Source organism: Pectinophora gossypiella, chromosome 28, assembly GCF_024362695.1.
Source record: "Pectinophora gossypiella chromosome 28, ilPecGoss1.1, whole genome shotgun sequence".
Classification (NCBI taxonomy): Eukaryota; Metazoa; Arthropoda; class Insecta; order Lepidoptera; family Gelechiidae; genus Pectinophora; species Pectinophora gossypiella.
Genome location: NC_065431.1, coordinates 1,742,637 through 1,760,322, shown reverse-complemented (window position 1 = coordinate 1,760,322; position 17,686 = coordinate 1,742,637). Strand labels below are relative to the sequence as shown.

The following is a 17,686-nucleotide window of genomic DNA, read 5'->3' as shown; positions in this document are numbered from 1 at the left end:
TGGGGTCTTTAGTCGTTTCGGAACACAAGCGGTTCGGACCACGGTGCGAATATGCTGATTCCAGTACATAAACAGCCTATATACGTCCCACTGCTGGGCATAGGCCTCTTCTCAATCAACCGGAGGGTGTATGGAGCATACTCCACCACGGTGCTCCACTGCGGGTGGAGGTGATTTTACGGCTAATAGCCGGGACCATCGGCTTAATGTGCCCTCCGAAGCACGGAATCAGCATCTTACTTTTTCGGACAGTCAAGCCTGAAAAGTCTTTACCAAACAAAGGACAGTCTCACAAAGTGATTTCGACAATGTCCCCATCGAGAATCGAACCCGGACCTCCAGATCGTGAGCCTAACGCTCTAACCACTAGACCACGGAGGCTGTTGATTGATTCCAGTACACACCATCTAATTTTACTTTAAGTTATACCTGTCATTTTCTTATCCGCCGAAAAGGAAAGGGACGGGTAATCGACAAACGTAAAAATGGAACACACGTCAAATTTAAGCACAAAACTAAATCAACCCTATAAAAATGTACATTGGCAAAACCCTGACAGAATTAAGTTGACAGCACACGTCAAACGGTTGGCATACCAGCGAGATACCTTTTTGATTCGCTCGGGGTATTTATTCATTACTCATTTTTCCTAAATTTAACAGCTGTCAATTATACGTCCCTTTCCTTTTCGGCGGATAAGAAAATGACAGGTATAACTTAAAATAAAGTTAGGAGGTGTCTGCAGGAATCGGGGCGAACACCACATTAAGTATGACTACAAATCGTCTTTAAGCTCTGCCTGCCTACATAAACTCACGCCTATTTCCCACCGGGGTAAGAGACTATGAATTCCATTAGCTTCGATCCCGACACACTTCTCTTGCTTCCTCCACATTCATCAATCGTTTCATACACGCACGCCGTTTCAGAGTAGATCGTACTGAACCTTTTTAGGACTCCAATTTGTATGATTTGTGAGTTTGTAGTGATGTATGTATGTTTGTATATTACATACAAAGTATTCCAAATGACAGATCCCAAATTGATTCAAAGATAAGAACCGATATAAGATCAAAATAAAGTAAGATAAAATAACTATTAAGTCAATTATATAAACAGAATCGAAAGTTTCTCAATTCAGTCATCATTCTAGTTTTAATCAAGAACAGTGTATAAATTTACAATGAATACTTTATCGGTAAGTAAGTAATTATCTACAGGGTGTTAGTGACATCGTAACGAAAACTTTGAGGAATGATTCAGGCCATGATTCTGAGTTAATATCAAATGGAAGTGGAAGTTAGTTAGTTGGGGTAGAAGTTAACTCAGAATCATGGTCTGAATCATCCCCCTCAGTATTCGTTACGGTGTCACTAACACCCATACCTACTTGTATGGCTATCTGTATGTACCTGCACGGGGTGTTAGTGGCATCGTAACGAATACTGAGGGAGATGATTCAGACCATGATTCTGTGTTAACACTTTCAAGGACAGAACGTCTAATGTCGTTCCGATCCCAATGTGTGATATTACCTATTATGAACCATCAATGACCCATGATCTCTGTCCGTGAAAGGGTTAATATCAAATGGAATTTTCCATCGCAAAATTTATGTTTTTTTTCAGTGTCTTTTTTTAAATTATTTTCAATTCTATACTTTTGCGAAGGCAAATTCCACGTGATATTAACATAAACATAACCAGCCTAAACACGTCCCACTGCTGAGCACAGCCCTCCCCTCAATCAACCGGAGGGGTATGGAGCTTACTCCACCACTCTACTCCGCAGCGGGTTGGTGGAAGTGTTTTCACGCCTAATAGCAGGGACCTACGGGTTAACGTGCCCTTCGAAGCACAGAATCGTCTTATTCACACAGATTAGGCGTCAACTAAAATGTGCCGCCAGAATACAAATCCAGTTTTTGACATTTTTATAAACGTAATCTTAGCTAAAATAAATTTAGGTTTGCCTGCAGAAATCGACACAAGTATGATACTTATTAAAATAAATATTAAATTATTTAAGAATTTCGCATGGACAAGACCCGGAGGTGTAATTGTTAACACGCTCGTCCCGGCTTGAGGTGGTGGCAGCATGTCACAGACAAGCGCCATCTAGCGAAAACGGGGTGTAACAATTTAGCTAGCTGGCCACATTATATTTTCTCTCTCTAGCTACGCTCTTGTCGGTGGAGTAACCGCCATTCCTCTCTTCTTCCCGCCAAAACCTTCACCTCCCGATACGTCACGACCTGCACCTTCTCTTTTATTTGTTTCATAAATTTTATCCTAGGTCTACCCCTTCCTTCAATTTTTCCTTCTATAATGTTTGTTATTATATTTTATGAGATCAAATTCCGTCCGAATCAGATTTTTTTCGAATCAATTTTCTCTTTGTGTTAGCAAACTCTACAATAAAACGTAAATATTAGTAACATACTCAGTTTTAATCAGTAAAATGTTAAGTACCACAAATATCACTCTTATTACAGAAACCAAATATTATTACTACAAATTATAATAAGAAATATTAATACAAAAGAATACAGCAACTAGTCTTTCAGTTTTCGCTTCTCTCGACAATAATCGTCTTCACTTGTTTTTCTCTTCGTAGTCCCAGACGGAACACCCGCCAAAACGTTTTTCTCTTAAAAAGTGACGTGACGTTCCTTTTTTGAAATCGCCAACATTTGTTTATGACGATAATTATTATTTCTTTCTCTTTCTTACAGGTATCATGTATTCTACTCCTATTTGAATCCAGTATCATCCTTGGTTATTCCATACCCAAAATACAGGTAAGTGCATTTATTTGTTATCTACGAGGTAACGCCCTCAGAGGTCCAGTGGTTGAGCGTTGGGCTCACGATCCGAAACTCCCGGTCGAATCCCAGTGGGCATATCACAAAAATCACTTTGTCATCCCTAGTTTAGTTAGATTACAATTTTTTTTTTGACGTGACTTATTGTAGATTTGCCGCAGATGGCATTAACTACTTGGCCGGACAAATGGGGAGCGCTGAAGGCTCACACCCGGTACAACGTTTAAGACAACAGTCCTGAGGGTGCCCAGTTGGGCGCGAACCTCGGCTCAGGGCGTCGTCTGAGAGGAAAAATATTTGAAAGAATTAATCGACCCTAGTGGGTCGATAGCGATAAGCGTTGAATGAGGGAAATCGTCGACCACGCCGGCGGGGTCGGTATCGGGGTCCTGAAGTGTTTGGTGTCGCGAGCTGATTGGCTGCCTCTATGGCTAGAGTAATCGGGTCGTCAGGAACACTTTCGGGAATGAGGGAAATCGTCGATCGATTTCCCTCATTCAGCGCTTATCGCTATCGACCCGCTAGGGTCGATTAATTCTTTCAAATATTTTTCCTCTCAGACGACGCCCTGAGCCGAGGTTCGCGCCTAACTGGGCACAATCAGGCCTGTTGTCTTAAACGTTGTACCGGGTGAGAGCCTTCAGCGCTCCCCATTTGTCCGGCCAAGTAGTTAATGGCATCTGCGGCAAATCTACAATAAGTCACGTCAAAAAAAAGGTATGAAAGTGTAATAAATGTGATAAACGATTTCAGCAAAGAATATCCCAAGCGAGTGAGATGGAAGATAGCAAGCAAGTTGACGTTTACCAAGTGAGAGAGGGAGACAAAGAGACGATAAGGATCGTTCACCCGAGAGCTGATAAACCAACCTTGAGAGAAATCATATACTACCATGTTATTGAGACGCCTTATGAGAACCAGGTAAGATATTTACATACCGTTGGGATAGGTAGACACCACACACTTTCGCTTCTTCAACTTTCATCAAAGACTTCATGCCATCAAATATCTTACCATCAAAAAATATCTTACTATCAAATATCTTACCATCAAATATCTTACCATAAAATATCAATCAATCAATAATACTTTATTGCACAACGACATACACAAAAGACATAAACATACGAATAAAAACATAAGCACAATAGGCGGCCTTATTGCTAAACATCAATTTCTGCCAGGCACCTTAGGGTGAAAGTAGTTTATGCATTGGAGCACGTTGGAGTTGTTTAAATATCTTACCATCAAATATCTAACCATCAAATATCTTACCATCAAATATCTAACCATCAAATATATTATCATCAAATATCTAACCATCAAATATCATCATCCTCTGGCAAGGAATGGGTGATTAAACTATATAGGTGTATAGTTTAAACAACCACTTCTCGCCAGCTATGTTTGCATCTTCTCGTGATCCTATGGTATGTTCTATTATGGTTAAATTACAGAAATCAAAGGATGATGATGGACTGAATATAATGGATGTCAGTAGACCATTCACCAACAGTCATGGCCTACCATTCATTCCTGATGAAACTGAAGTGAGCGAAGATGATGGAAAGGACGAAGAAAATGAAGATGAAGATTTAGAAGCAGAGAATTCTAGTGAAAAGGTAATTGATTGCAAGCATTATATGAACGGCCTCCGTGGTCCAGTGATTGAGCGTTGGGCTCACGATCCGGGGGTCCCGGGTTCGAATCCCGGTGGGGACATATCACAAAAATCCCTTTGTGATCCCTAGTTTGGTTAGGACATTTCAGGCTGATCACCTGATTGTCCGAAAGTTAGATTATCAGTGCTTCGGAAGGCACGTTAAATGTTAAGTTATGTCAGGGTTATTATTGAAACGCCAAAGGCCCCTGACCTCCGAAGCACGGATCATCTTACTTTTCATACAATCAGGTGATGAGCCTGTAATGTCCTAACCAAACTGGGGATCACAAAGATGATTTTTGTGATGTCTCCACCGGGATTCGAACCCGGGGCCTCCGGCTCGTGAGCCCAACGCTCAACCACTGGACCACGGAGGCAGTTAGTGAATGGGTGCTATAAAAAGAAAAATCATTTAATTTCATGTATTTTTTGCAGATTTCAGAAGAAGTAAAAGAAGAATCAGATACGCCTTTAGAAGAATTTGCACGAGAAGTTGTTGACGCGGAAGAAAATGCAGCAGAATCAAATAAAACAGAAGTATTAGCTACAACTAGTGCTACTAAGGAATTAGTAGAATCGGTAGTTGAAACGACAACCGATGCGCTTATAACAACGGTAAATACAACTTTTTACATAAGTAAATACAGTGAAACCTGGTTAAGTGAGACATCAAGGGACCTGCAATGTCGTTTCACTTATAGAGGTATTCCACTTACCCAGTGTCTCGATTCCTCTTACCCAGATAACGATTGTAGCTTTCGTTTTGGCATTTTTCAAATAAACATCTGTATGATAGTAAAGCGAAACTAAAAATGAAGGTAATTGAAACTCAAAATGTGTTCTTACGTACTTGGTATTACGTGTGGAATTTGTGGGTAGAATAAGAATGAGTAAACAAACAATGTTATCTCAGTTACAGAGGTTTATGAATAAAAAATTTACTCGCTGACTCAGTTATAGAGGTAACTATGATGATAAATCGAAAGAACGAATCCCAGATATAGAGGCTTACCTCGTCCCACTAACAGAGGTAATTCAGTGCCAAAGTGTTGGGACCTCAGCATGAGTTCCAGTTATGGAGGTTTCTCACTTATCCAGGTCCCACTTAACCAAGTTTCACTGTATAAGCTCCCGACTATAACCCAATGAGGGACATTCAAATCGGCGTTCCCTAAACACTCGATAGATGGCATTGTTCACTTTTAACGTGATTATAGCCCCGATTCCTGCAGACACCTCCTAATTTTACTTTAAGTTATACCTGTCATTTTCTTACCCGCCGAAAAGGAAAGGGACGGATGATTGACAGATTTTAATTTTAGGAAGAATGAGTTAATGAATGAATAACCCGGGCGAATCAAAAAGGTATCTCGCTGGTATGCAAACCGTTTGACGTGTCCTGTCAACTTAATTCTGTCGAGTTATTGACCAATGTAAAAATCTTTGACGGTTGTTTTAGATTTGTGCTTAAAATTGACGTGTGTTCCATACATTTTATGCTTGTCGATTACCCGTCTCTTTCCTTTTCAGCGGATAAGAAAATGACGGGTATAACTTAAAATAAAGTTAGGACGTGTCTGCAGGAGTCGGGGCCACTATCTGGCTGTGGAATATTCTAGACCTAATCTTTCTTTAGAAACTAACAGAATGTTTTAAGTTTATGCGGTTATTATCATAATTAAGAACCCGTTATTATGTGTTTTAATTACTAATAGAATGATTAATTTACAGACTCCAGACATTGAAATGACTACTGATAGGAGAGACGACGTTGTTGAAGAGGTAAACATCTTATATTTCAACACATAAACAGCCTATAAACGTCCCACTGCTGGGCACACACCTCCCTTCAATCAACCGGAGGGGGTATAAACCACCACGCTGCTCCACTGCGGGTTGGTGGAGGTGTTTTTTTACGGCTAATAGCCGGGACATCTGGTGGACATCCCAAATATTCGCACAAAGCGCTTCGCATCGTCCTTCATTATGCGCACTGCTAGGGAGTGGAATTCTTTGCCGGCTTCTGTATTTCCGAATGCATATAACCCGGGTGCTTTCAAGGCCAGAGTGAACAGGCACCTTCTGAGCGAGCTCGCTCCATCTTAGGCCTCGTCAATGCCTTCGGCCAAGTCTGGGGCCAAGAGCAAACCCATCAAAGGTAAAAAGAAACGGATTATTAAAAAATAAATACATTTATTTCAGAAGAAAAATGCAAGGAATCTTCTCTTCAGTCAAGCGAAGAATAAATATCAGAATATTGTCCGGAAGTCGGTATGTACCTACCTACCCATTCATAACAATAAACTTAAATGGTTCCCCAAATGAGCCGTGGTAACTCAGTTGGAAGAACGTAGTAGTAGGTCGTAGGTTAAAATCCCGGCACGGTAAACCAATTATTTTCGAATTGATGCTTGGAGATTGAAGAAAGAATAGGATACTTTCCAACTAGTCAAATCAGTTACTTTTTACTAAACGTCAAACCACGAAATTTGTGACGTTTATTTTTAGGGAACTTAGTTCTGGACTACATCATTGGACTTCCCACCGAACAGTCTTCAGTATAATTTAAATTAACCTACCGACTAATTTTTTTTTATATTTTTTAAATATTTTTTTTTACTGTTTTTTTTTTCTTCGGTACCTTGACGTTGGCAGAATCATCGTTTCTAAACGATGCAGCCATAAACTTTAAAAAGTGAAGTGAAGTGACGTCATAGAGGCTTTTCGGCGGGAAACTGGAACGGGACAGTAGCTTTCTTCATTGAGTAATCTAAATAATTAATACGAAGTGGTGTTTTGTGGTTAATGATCGCATTAAGTTAGTCGGAAGACATTCGCGAGTGTTATTATATTGGAGTATTCAATAAACAAAGTGTATCTGCCTATTTTCACTTCGTGCCAGGAAGCCGCTTCATAACTCGAAAGTTTATGTGGACTTTTGAGTTAATTCGTTTGGGGTTCGGAGTAGGAGTCTACTCCGAGGGTGGGGGCTTAGGTTTCATCATCATCATCTTTCATCATTTCATCAAGAAAAAAAATACGTAAGACATGGCTGTATGGGCATAGTTCCCTTTGCCTTACCCTTCGGGGAAAAACAAAACAAAAAAAAAAGTGACGTCACAGAGAAACGTGACAAAATGTCGCACTTATTATTATTATAATTCATAAATAAGTTAAATATAAAAAAGAAAACGTTTTATGACACCTTTAGATCTGTATTTATTTAGTACCTAATCATACATACATACATACATATATAAACTCACGCCTATTTCCCACCGGGGTAAGCAGAGACTATAGAATTCCATTTGCTTCGATCCTGACACACTTCTCTTGCTTCCTCCACATTCATCAATCGCTTCATACACGCACGCCGGTTCAGAGTAGATCGTATTGAACCTTTTTTAAGGACATCTCCAATTTGATCATCGTAAGTCCTTCTCGGTCTTCCTCTGCCAGCCCTACCATCAACTTTCGCTTTATATACCGCTTTTGCAATTCTATTATCCTTCATCCGCTCAACGTGTCCAAACCAACCTAACATTCCCTTCTCAATCCTAGTCACTATATCGTCTTTTACACCACATCTCTGTCTTATCACACTGTTTCTCACTCTATCACTCAAATTATTAACTAGTACCTAATCAGAATTTCATAAGTTATCTTTGACCTAGGAATCTACCCAGTTGCAGCCTATCACATAAATATTATATCGACTGGATACATCACTACGAGGAGCTCGGTGGCGCAGCGGTAAACACGCTCGGTCTGCGATTGTTGAAGTTAAGCAACTTTCGCAAAGGCCGGTCACAGGATGGGTGACCACAAAAAAAGAAAGTTTTCATCTCGAGCTCCTCCGTGCTTCGGAAGGCACGTTAAGCCGTTGGTCCCGGCTGCATTAGCAGTCGTTAATAACCATCAATCCGCACTGGGCCCGCGTGATGGTTTAAGGCCCGATCTCCCTATCCATCCATAGGGAAGGCCCGTGCCCCAGCAGTGGGGCTGATGATGACATCACTACGATAATGAACTTCACAACACTAGCTTATGTACTTACCGGGCATTGCGACGATTTTAAAATGTTACCTTATTGAAATATAATCAATTATTGTACTGAACAGCGGGCTTAGCACCGTAAACACGCGACTCTTTCTCGCCGCGACAGAAATCATCTGTCTCTTTCTGTACAGTACTGTGAAAGAGTGACGGGTGACGTATGTCGAGGCGAGAAAAAAAAAATATGTTTATTACTCTCACATCAACACGATAATTGGTAATTAACAATAAAACAAGATTATGATACAGTGGTTGGTGAGAGAGACTGGGGTCTGTGAGAAGCGTTAGCTTGTAGTACAGAACCCCAGGCTCCCCCCTCGGGTGATTAGTGTATATAGCTACTTATTTTATGTTTATATAACACAAATTAGCAGAGATGAGATTTGATGATACATAAGACAAATTTTTTTTTTAAATTGTTTGTGAGCGTATGCGCGTGCGTGCGTGCGTGCGTGCGTGCGTGCGTGCGTGCGTGCGTGCGTGCGTGCGTGCGTGCGTGCGTGCGTGCGTGCGTGCGTGCGTGCGTGTGTGTGTGTGTGTGTGTGTATTTGCGTGGGCGTATAATAGGGTCGGGGTGTCGCAAAAAGGGTCCCATATAAAATTAGGACTAGAAAATTTTTAACAAAAATCGCCAAAAGTAACATTCGGGATCCGGGGGGATGTGGGAGTATTAGGGTGGGGGGAAACCACGGGTGACCTTAGATGACCTTGGGAGGTCACTGACCTTAAAGTCAAGGTCATGACCTTATTCCCTTATTATCCACAAATATAGTGTAGGTCAGACACATCAAAGGTCAAGGTCATTGACCTTAAAGGTCAAGGTCACTTATCCAAAATCAGAAATATTACCATTATATCAACTTTATGCAGTAAACTTTCGATTTCAGTGACCTCAAAGGTCAAGGTCACCAAGATCATTGACCTTAAAGGTCAAGGTCACTTATCCAAAATCAAAAATATTCCCATTATATCAACTTTGTGTAGTAAACCTTCAAAGTCAGTGACCTTTAAAGGTCTTCACCGCCGCCTCTCGGCCCTTCGGGCCTCGATGGTCACAAGTAACCTAACCCACTCGGCTATATGGCAGGGGGCTCGCTTTGCTCGCCCCCTGCCATACAGCCTTCGTAACCTATATCTACAGTGTCGGGGTGCCGCGAATTTCCGTGCTCGCTTCGCTCGCACCCGTGACAAAAGGATACCTGTAAAAAAGAATTACGCGTGGCGGACACCGAGCGTGGACGTGTTTCGCGGAGCTCTATAGAAAAAATTAAAGATATATTTTTAAATTACATAAAACGCATTTTTTAAAATATCTCGAAAACGGTGCGTCGTAGCGCAAAAATAACAAAAAATTGCCCCCTTTTAGATGCCCCTAACCCACCTCTTCCGCATATATTAAAATAAAAAAAACTTACTTTTTCAAAAAAAATTGAAAAATTTTTCAAGTCCTGCTTTCATAGTAATTTCCCTCGAAAATCGGCTATGTCCGTGGCTCATACAAAAACGACCAAAATTATTCTAAGTCTCGGACCCTTTTTGCGACACTACGTAGAATCAACTTTTGAAAATTTTACAAGTCCAGCTTCCATAGTAATTTCATTCGAAAATTCGGCTAAGTCGATGGTTCATACAAAATTGAAGTGAAATTTTTCTAAGTGTTGGGACCCCTTTTACGACACCCTAACCGGTTTTACTATTGCACTGGTAAAAGAAAGAGTCGCGCGCTTACGGTGCTAAGCCCGCTGGTCGTTCTGTTTAATAATACGTAGGTACATTGCCGGTAAAGTGGCTATGGAATTTAAGAAGCAGTAGAGATATCGTAGTTATCTGTTTGCAGGAGTAGTAGTAAAAGAACGGGTTTGAACCCTCGACAGCGGTTCGCAGTCACACAAAATGCGCGTTAGGGCCTTTCAGAGGCGGACAGGAGTCCTAGTACGGCTTCGAAATACACTACTCTGGGCGCTATCGCTCTCGCGTCAGACAGAGCACTGCGGCGCGGAAGGCAAGAGGGAAACCACTGCCCTATTTTCCCTGAAAAGTAGCATGGAGAATGCTACACCGACAAGAGCGTGGCTTAATGATGAGAGCCTTTCCAACCCATATTTTAAAGTGTATGATGTACTTTTAATAATGTTACTATGTTTTCAGACGCCTGCTAGATCGAAAAGGGAGATTAAGATCAAGGTAACTATAATATATTGATTTTGACACAAAATATAGTATGATGCTTTGTCGCGGGGCCACCACTTCGACCTGTACTTTAAATTAATCAGAGAAAATATCGGGAAGTATGTATACCTACTGAGTGGCTCCGCTGTGGAGTATGCTCTGAGCGGAGCCACTTTAATTCATTACTTTCTTTCTTATTATAGAACGTACGCATAAAATCTTTAAACGTACACTATGTACGTAATACGTACATCTACCTGTACTTAAAATTAGAGAAAGAAAACATCTAGAATTGTGTATACCTACTGAGTGGCTCCGCTAGGGAGTATGCTCAGCAGCGGGGCCACTTAAATTCGTTGTTTTCTTTATTACTATAGCACGTACATAGTATAAAATCTTTTCACGTACACCATGTACGTAGTACGTACATTAAACTACCTATATCGTTTTCAAATATATTGGAAGTGGCCCCGCGACAGAGAATCACATAAAAAACCAAGACAAGAAGAAAATCACTCACCAAAACGCAGTTAACAAGTTGCAGTTGGCTTGTAACTCTTCAGGACCCCGACACCGACCCCGCCGGCGTGGTTGACGAGTTGCCTTCAGCGCTTATCGCTATCGGCCCACTAGTGTCGTTTCATTCTTTCAATATAATCCATACGACAACCTGAGCCGAGATTCGCGGCCAACTGGGCATCCTCAATTGCCTTAAATTTTATACCGGGTGAGAGAACCCGCGCTCCCCTTTTGTCCGGCCATATGCGGCCAATATGCCACGTCAGAAATCTTCCCACACAGTAAGCGTGTGATCACGACGCAACTAATCAGAATCATTTATTCAACGTAATTATCATGGATAAACTTGTTGAAGGTCAATGTAACATTTTTGAATTTACGTCATTTCGCAAGGTGTTATGGCTGAGGAGAAGAAATGACAAGAAACTGCAACAGCAACACATCTTTTAAATCAATGAGGGTACATTACAAGTTATTAACTAGAGGAACACATTCAATACCAGACATTTTTATCATTTAGGTACTCATTAATCTTATAATAAGCTTTTTTATATAAAGTAAGCTTCACGTGAATATTCTTAGGTGTTAGTCCAATTCCTGTTTCACTATCACACTATCAATAATTACTATCACAATAATTATTAAAATCATAACACATGGTAAACATACACAACACACGAATCAAGGGATATGCGAAAGGTACTCGCTCGGGCTTTTTCCCGTTTCACATCACGCGAATCCCCAAAAATCCGAACGAAACGACGTCTAACACCGTCCGCGTTCCGATCGTAACTGAGTAAACGAAACAGTTAGTGACTGACTTCATCTCAATCCCGCTGACGGCATCTAGCGCCTGACCGCTGCAACTTCACTGCAATCGTCCATGTACGAGAATGGCGAATTTTCGCGCCATTTTTTAAGTGTGTTACCGCTATTTTTTTGGATGTTACTAAAAACCTATTAAGTAAATGGAGCATTTTTAAAAAATAAATACTTACTGAATCACTCTCTCTTTATGTATTTTTTGTCAACTGTTTTATAAATACTTACTTAGGTATTTATTTTTTAATTTTATCTATGTATTCAACAGAACATCCCAGAAGCGCCACGTCTGCCACAATTGAACTACGATGCCTTACCAGAGTTTGTAAGGAAGCTTATATCAACACCAAAACCTGTAAGTTTGTATTAGATAGTAAAAAAGTTAAATAATCAACCGAATAACCAGAATATTACATTCCATACTTACTACAAAAACTATCTAAGTATGATTATCACGTGCTCAACGGTGAAATGAAATGAAAAATATTTTTATTACGAGAAAACAATACAATGAGGCATATAAAGTAGGATGGGTACTTATATTAAAAATATATCCAAATGAACAGAGGTTCCCAAACTAGGCGGAGTGTGTATCTTGGGAAACCGTAAAAAAAGGCTAAGTACATGTGATGTTGGCGCATACATGGTGAAGGAAAACATCGTGAGGAAATCCACATTCCCGAGAAATGTGTGTTTCTGAGTATAAAACGCAAATATTCAGACGACTCAGACGACGCCCTGAGCCGAGGTTCGCGTCCAACTTACTTAAGGCACCCTTAGGTGAGAGCCCTCAGCACTCTCCATGTGTCCGGGCAAGTAGTTAATGCCATTTGCGGTAAGATGACGTCAAACGGGCTGAAATCGTCGCATTTTATAAACCATTTATTTGAAATCGTACGTCACTCGACCCGCATTTTGTTTCAAAATTCAATGGCTTCGGCGCGTGTGGCTTCTGCGGGCATCTAGATGCACGTTCACCTCATAATCTCTTCTTTCTCAATAGGAGATATTAACACACCTCAAGGATTATGAAGAACCAGGTGACTTCAGCGCAGAAGATTTCAAAGAAGAACTCGAACATAAGATTGATGAAATGATAGCAGAGGCTATGCCTGATGATGATAGTGATGAAGGTGATAATGATGAAGATGATTTAGAAACTGAAGATGATGAAGAGTTCATAAGAGTGCCGCGAACTTATGGAATGAATTTGACCATGGACCGAGGATATGTGTGGAATGTAAGCATAAATCTATTTCTAGTTACAAATGACATACAGGGTGTTAGTGACATCGTAACGAATACTGAGGGGGGTGATTCACCTCATGATTCTGAGGTAATATCAAGTGGAAGTAACATAAACAGCCTATATACGTCCCACTGCTGGGCACAGGCCTCCCCTCAATCAACCGGAGGGGGTATGGAGCATACTCCACCACGCTGCTCCACTGCGGGTTGGCGGGTCAAGTGGAAGTAGTAAAGTATAGTTTTATTTTAAATTCTATACCTTTGCGATGGAAATTAAACTTGATATTAACTCAAAATCACGGTCCACATCATCCCTCAAAATCTTCGTTACAATGTCACTAACAACCTGTATACTTACATTAATTATGTGTCATATGTGTAGGTGGAAAATAACGGTATTCATGTATCTTGTTCGAACAGGACCTTTGGAGCAAACCTGGTATGTCTTTCGATATCGGAGACTTAGAGTCAGTTCAAGAAAAAGAAGAGGACAAGAAAGAAATCACACCTGACATACCTAATTACAGCGATATTGAATCTGTAGGGCACATACCACACCCCGCCGAAAGCAGACCTATTATTGTTGAAGGAAATCATGATATCGAAGACACTAAAGACGAAGAAACGAATAAACATACAGAATCGCATGATAATCTTGTAAACCATCATGATTTAGACGACATAGAAATACCGAAAACACTGAAATCAGTACAAATAGATGACGAAAAAGATTATCTAGAGTTGAAACATGAAGAAAAACATGATGACAAAATTAAATTAGAGGAAAATAAAGATTTGACAAATGAAAAAGCAAGTTTTGAAGAAAGTGTAGAGAAACAACCAGATAATAAAAAACATCTGAAAAAGAACTTATCAAGAAATTATAAAACAGAAAGTCCTCTGGCGTCAGAACCACATAAAGATGTTTCTAAACAAAATGCGGAAGGAGACAATTCTAATAAAGACGAAGAGATGACGAAGAAAGTAACTGTACCAGTCGAAAAAGCAGATCCATTCAAAGATCTTTTGAACAACGTAAGTATGGAAGATATTATTATCCCGACCTATTCTATCGGAACATAATCTCGCGACTATATCGCGATCGGGGTAGTCAGAGGTACATCAATTGTAAGATGGATTAAGTAACTAACCCACCGAGCTTTCTGTTAGACCTACGTGGTGAACCGTATGGCCATCTATAATGGTCGAGTCAACTGTGTTAGAAACGTGATCCAGTGGTGGAGCGTTGGGCTCACGACCCGGAGGCCCCGGGTTCGAATCCCGGTGGGGACACTTTGTGATCCAAACTAGTGTTAGGATATTACAGGATCACCTGATTGTCCGAAAGTAACATGATGCGTGCTTTGGAAGGCGCGTTAAGCCGTTGGTCCCGGTTACTAGTTACTGATGTAAGTATGTAGTCGTTACATGAGCCATGCTAGGGCCTTTGACGGCTTAGTAATAACCCTGACACCAGGGTTGATGAGGTTGGTATTCTACTTCACAATACACACGATAAGAAGAAGAATTGTGTTAGTGAAAACTGCACTTAAGATACCAAGGTGATTCCGTCACATATATAGTATTAGCGTATGCCATCACATGAGCATAAGGTATTATTTGAGTTAGAGAGAGAGAGAGAGCGAGAGAGAAAACGTTTATTCAAACAAACAGCACACAAAACGAAAACATAACATTGAAAATAACACTTATAGGCTATAGACATTTACACAAAAGAAAAGAAATAAAATTAATGACAAAAGTGTTGTGTGAGATAGTGTGCATTTATTTGAAAAGGTAAAACGACTCAGCATATGTTTGGCCCAAAGGGAAGCAAACGCTGATTTTCAGTCGCACCTACATCAGTTAGTTAGGGCGTGTGGAGTTAGAAACTTGGCTCTATATGAGATCTGATAACTTTTTGACATTGTGATCAATATGATCTCATCTTCAAAATATATTTGTTGAGATATTAATAACTTACTTTGATTTTATGTTTACAGGAAGAATTTTGGAAATGGTTTGGCGACTGGACGTCTACATATTTGGAACTATTGATGAAGGTAAATATTCAAATTATTTATTTTACACAATAAATATTAACAAAACAAAGAAAGAAAATATGTAAGTAAACTCTAAAAGAAACACCTTTAGATGGTTGGTTAAGATGGTTCAGCCATAGATGGTTCATTGGGTTGGTCTTCATGCTGACCCTGGGCAGAGTGAAGATTTTCGTTTAAGATGCAGGGTCTCAATTGTGTCCATGTTGCTTTTTATAACCCCTGCAGACCATGTATTATGCTCATGAGGTTGTGGCAGAAAGAGCATGGGTTGGGCGGCGCGGGTCGTTGCATCTCGGAGGCTCGACCCAGTGGCTCCGCCTCAGATTGTACGCCTTGTGTCGAGGAGATCCTTGGGGGTGAGGTCGTGGTGTTGACACTTGGGTCCTGGAGTACACGCTTCATAATTGCTTGTTTGAATGGTCCCGCTGGCAGCACCTCAGTAGTTGAGTCCCTCAGGTTGCCTAGATTGTCTGGGTCACCCAAGTTGCTCAAGTCCCCTAAGTCACACAGTCCCCTAGGTTGCGTAAGTTACACAGGTTGCACAAGTTGACGGCTGAGATTTCCGAGTCTCACAACTTTTTATTAATTGAGCATTATTTTGCAGCACATCAAGAATTACGTGCACGAGGAAGTATCACGGCAGATAAAGGCCTATGAAGCAATGAGAAACACACTGGTCGAAGGCAAAAAGGAACTCACAGATGAGAAACCGAAAGAAACAGAACATAAAAGAAAACCAATCCACAAAAAAGAAAAAAAAGCTAAAGAGAAGGAAATGGATAAACCTAAGCAAGAAGAGTTTAACAAAGGCAACCAGAAAAACATAACTAAAAACGCCGACATTGACAAAAAGGAACAAACAGTTGCAGATGACAAAATAATCATTGACGGTAAAGAAATCCCCATAACTCATAACACAAATTTTGAAATAGACGATGTTAAAGAAAGAGAGAATGACTTAAAGCATAGAAAAGACAAAAAAGATCATAAAGCAACAACTTTTAATCCGCACAAAGGAAAACCTGCCGATGAGAAGCCTAAACCAAACTCGCCTATACATGTATCAGCTACTAACATATTCGGCAACTCCGCTGGTAATGACAAAGTCACAAATGTGTTCATATTCTATCCCTCGGATGATGAAGATAGCTATGAAATAGACGATGACCTGAAACCTTATATCAATGATTCTGATAACATATTCGCTTTTGGTGGTAACGAAAAAATAGATAAAAGAAAAGAACCACAAATAATAGGACAAAAAGACGACGCTACTATGACAGAACATAATAATATTACGACAACAAGTAAACCAATTGGTGACTTGAAAGAACCAAAAGATAAAAACAATGATGGTAAAGATGACAAGGATAAGGATACAGCAACTAATAAACCTATCGAAGATTTAAAAGAGCCAAAAGATAAAAACAATGATGGTAAAGATGACAAGGATAAAGATACAACAACTATTAAACCTATTGAAGATTTAAAAGAACCAAAAGATAAAAACAGTGATGGTAAAGATGACAAGGATAAGGCTACATCAACTAATAAACCTATTGAAGATTTAAAAGAACCAAAAGATAAAAACAATGGTGGTAAAGATGACAAGGATACAGCAACTAATAAACCTATCGAAGATTTAAAAGAGCCAAAAGATAAAAACAATGATGGTAAAGATGACAAGGATAAAGATACAACAACTATTAAACCTATTGAAGATTTAAAAGAACCAAAAGATAAAAACGACAATGGTAAAGATGAAAATAATAACGGAAAGAAACCAACCAAAGAGGAACATAACGAAAACATAGAATCAATCACACATGAAAACAAAGATGTCGATAATAGTAATTTAAATAAAGAAGAAAATACTGAAAAGCCAATTGACAAGAAAGAAGAGGATAAGCCAAAAGAAGAACAAAAAGAAAACAAGGACTCTTCTAGCACAGAACCAAATAAAGAAACTCCTATAGACAATACTCACAAAGAAGAACCGGAAACACATGAGTCTGAAGAGAAAGAGAAGAGTGAAACAGAGTCAAAAGATACTAAGAATGAAAGCAGTAAAATTGAATCGAAAGAAGAAGACAAAATTGAAATAGATTTAAAAGATAAATCAAACAAAGAAGATTTAAAAGAAGATTAAAATATAACAGAAACAGAGTCTAATACAGAGAAATTGATTCCCGTATCGACAGATAAAGAAAGCCTAAAATAAAGTTAACCGCTTGAGTACAAATAGCAGCGCTTATAGACACCTCCTAATTTTATTTTAAGTTATACCTGTCATTTTCTTATCCGCCGAAATGGAAATGGTCG

General features: G+C 39.8%; 2 protein-coding genes across 3 annotated transcripts in view; one reads left to right on the top strand and one right to left on the bottom strand.

Annotated features, from left to right (window-relative positions):
• LOC126379155 (glycogen [starch] synthase) overlaps window positions 1-17,686 on the bottom strand; it is a 99,231-nt gene that overhangs the window by 40,086 nt on the left and 41,459 nt on the right. The window contains exon 19 of one of the 2 annotated variants that reach the window (XR_007568272.1): window positions 13,326-13,375. The exons of the other annotated variant lie outside the window; for it this stretch is intronic. The gene's annotated coding sequence lies outside the window, so the exon portion shown is untranslated. Of the gene's footprint in view, window positions 1-13,325; window positions 13,376-17,686 lie in introns of those variants that run through there. 2 annotated transcript variants of the gene reach the window in all.
• On the top strand, window positions 10,674-17,513 carry LOC126379075 (myb-like protein X). The gene is made up of 7 exons (XM_050027637.1): window positions 10,674-10,727; window positions 12,322-12,408; window positions 13,057-13,293; window positions 13,722-14,336; window positions 15,305-15,364; window positions 15,621-15,887; window positions 15,969-17,513. Exons 1-7 carry the CDS (start codon window positions 10,674-10,676, stop codon window positions 17,511-17,513), a joined length of 2,865 nt encoding a protein of 954 aa, XP_049883594.1.

Excerpts from the sequence above, each read along its gene's own strand:
- LOC126379075 (XM_050027637.1), top strand. The coding sequence starts at position 10,674 with ATGTTACTATGTTTTCAGACGCCTGCTAGATCGAAAAGGGAGATTAAG. Across the intron at positions 12,409-13,056 it reads TTATATCAACACCAAAACCT|GAGATATTAACACACCTCAA; the intron begins GTAAGTTTGTAT and ends CTTTCTCAATAG. Across the intron at positions 13,294-13,721 it reads ACCGAGGATATGTGTGGAAT|GACCTTTGGAGCAAACCTGG; the intron begins GTAAGCATAAAT and ends TTGTTCGAACAG.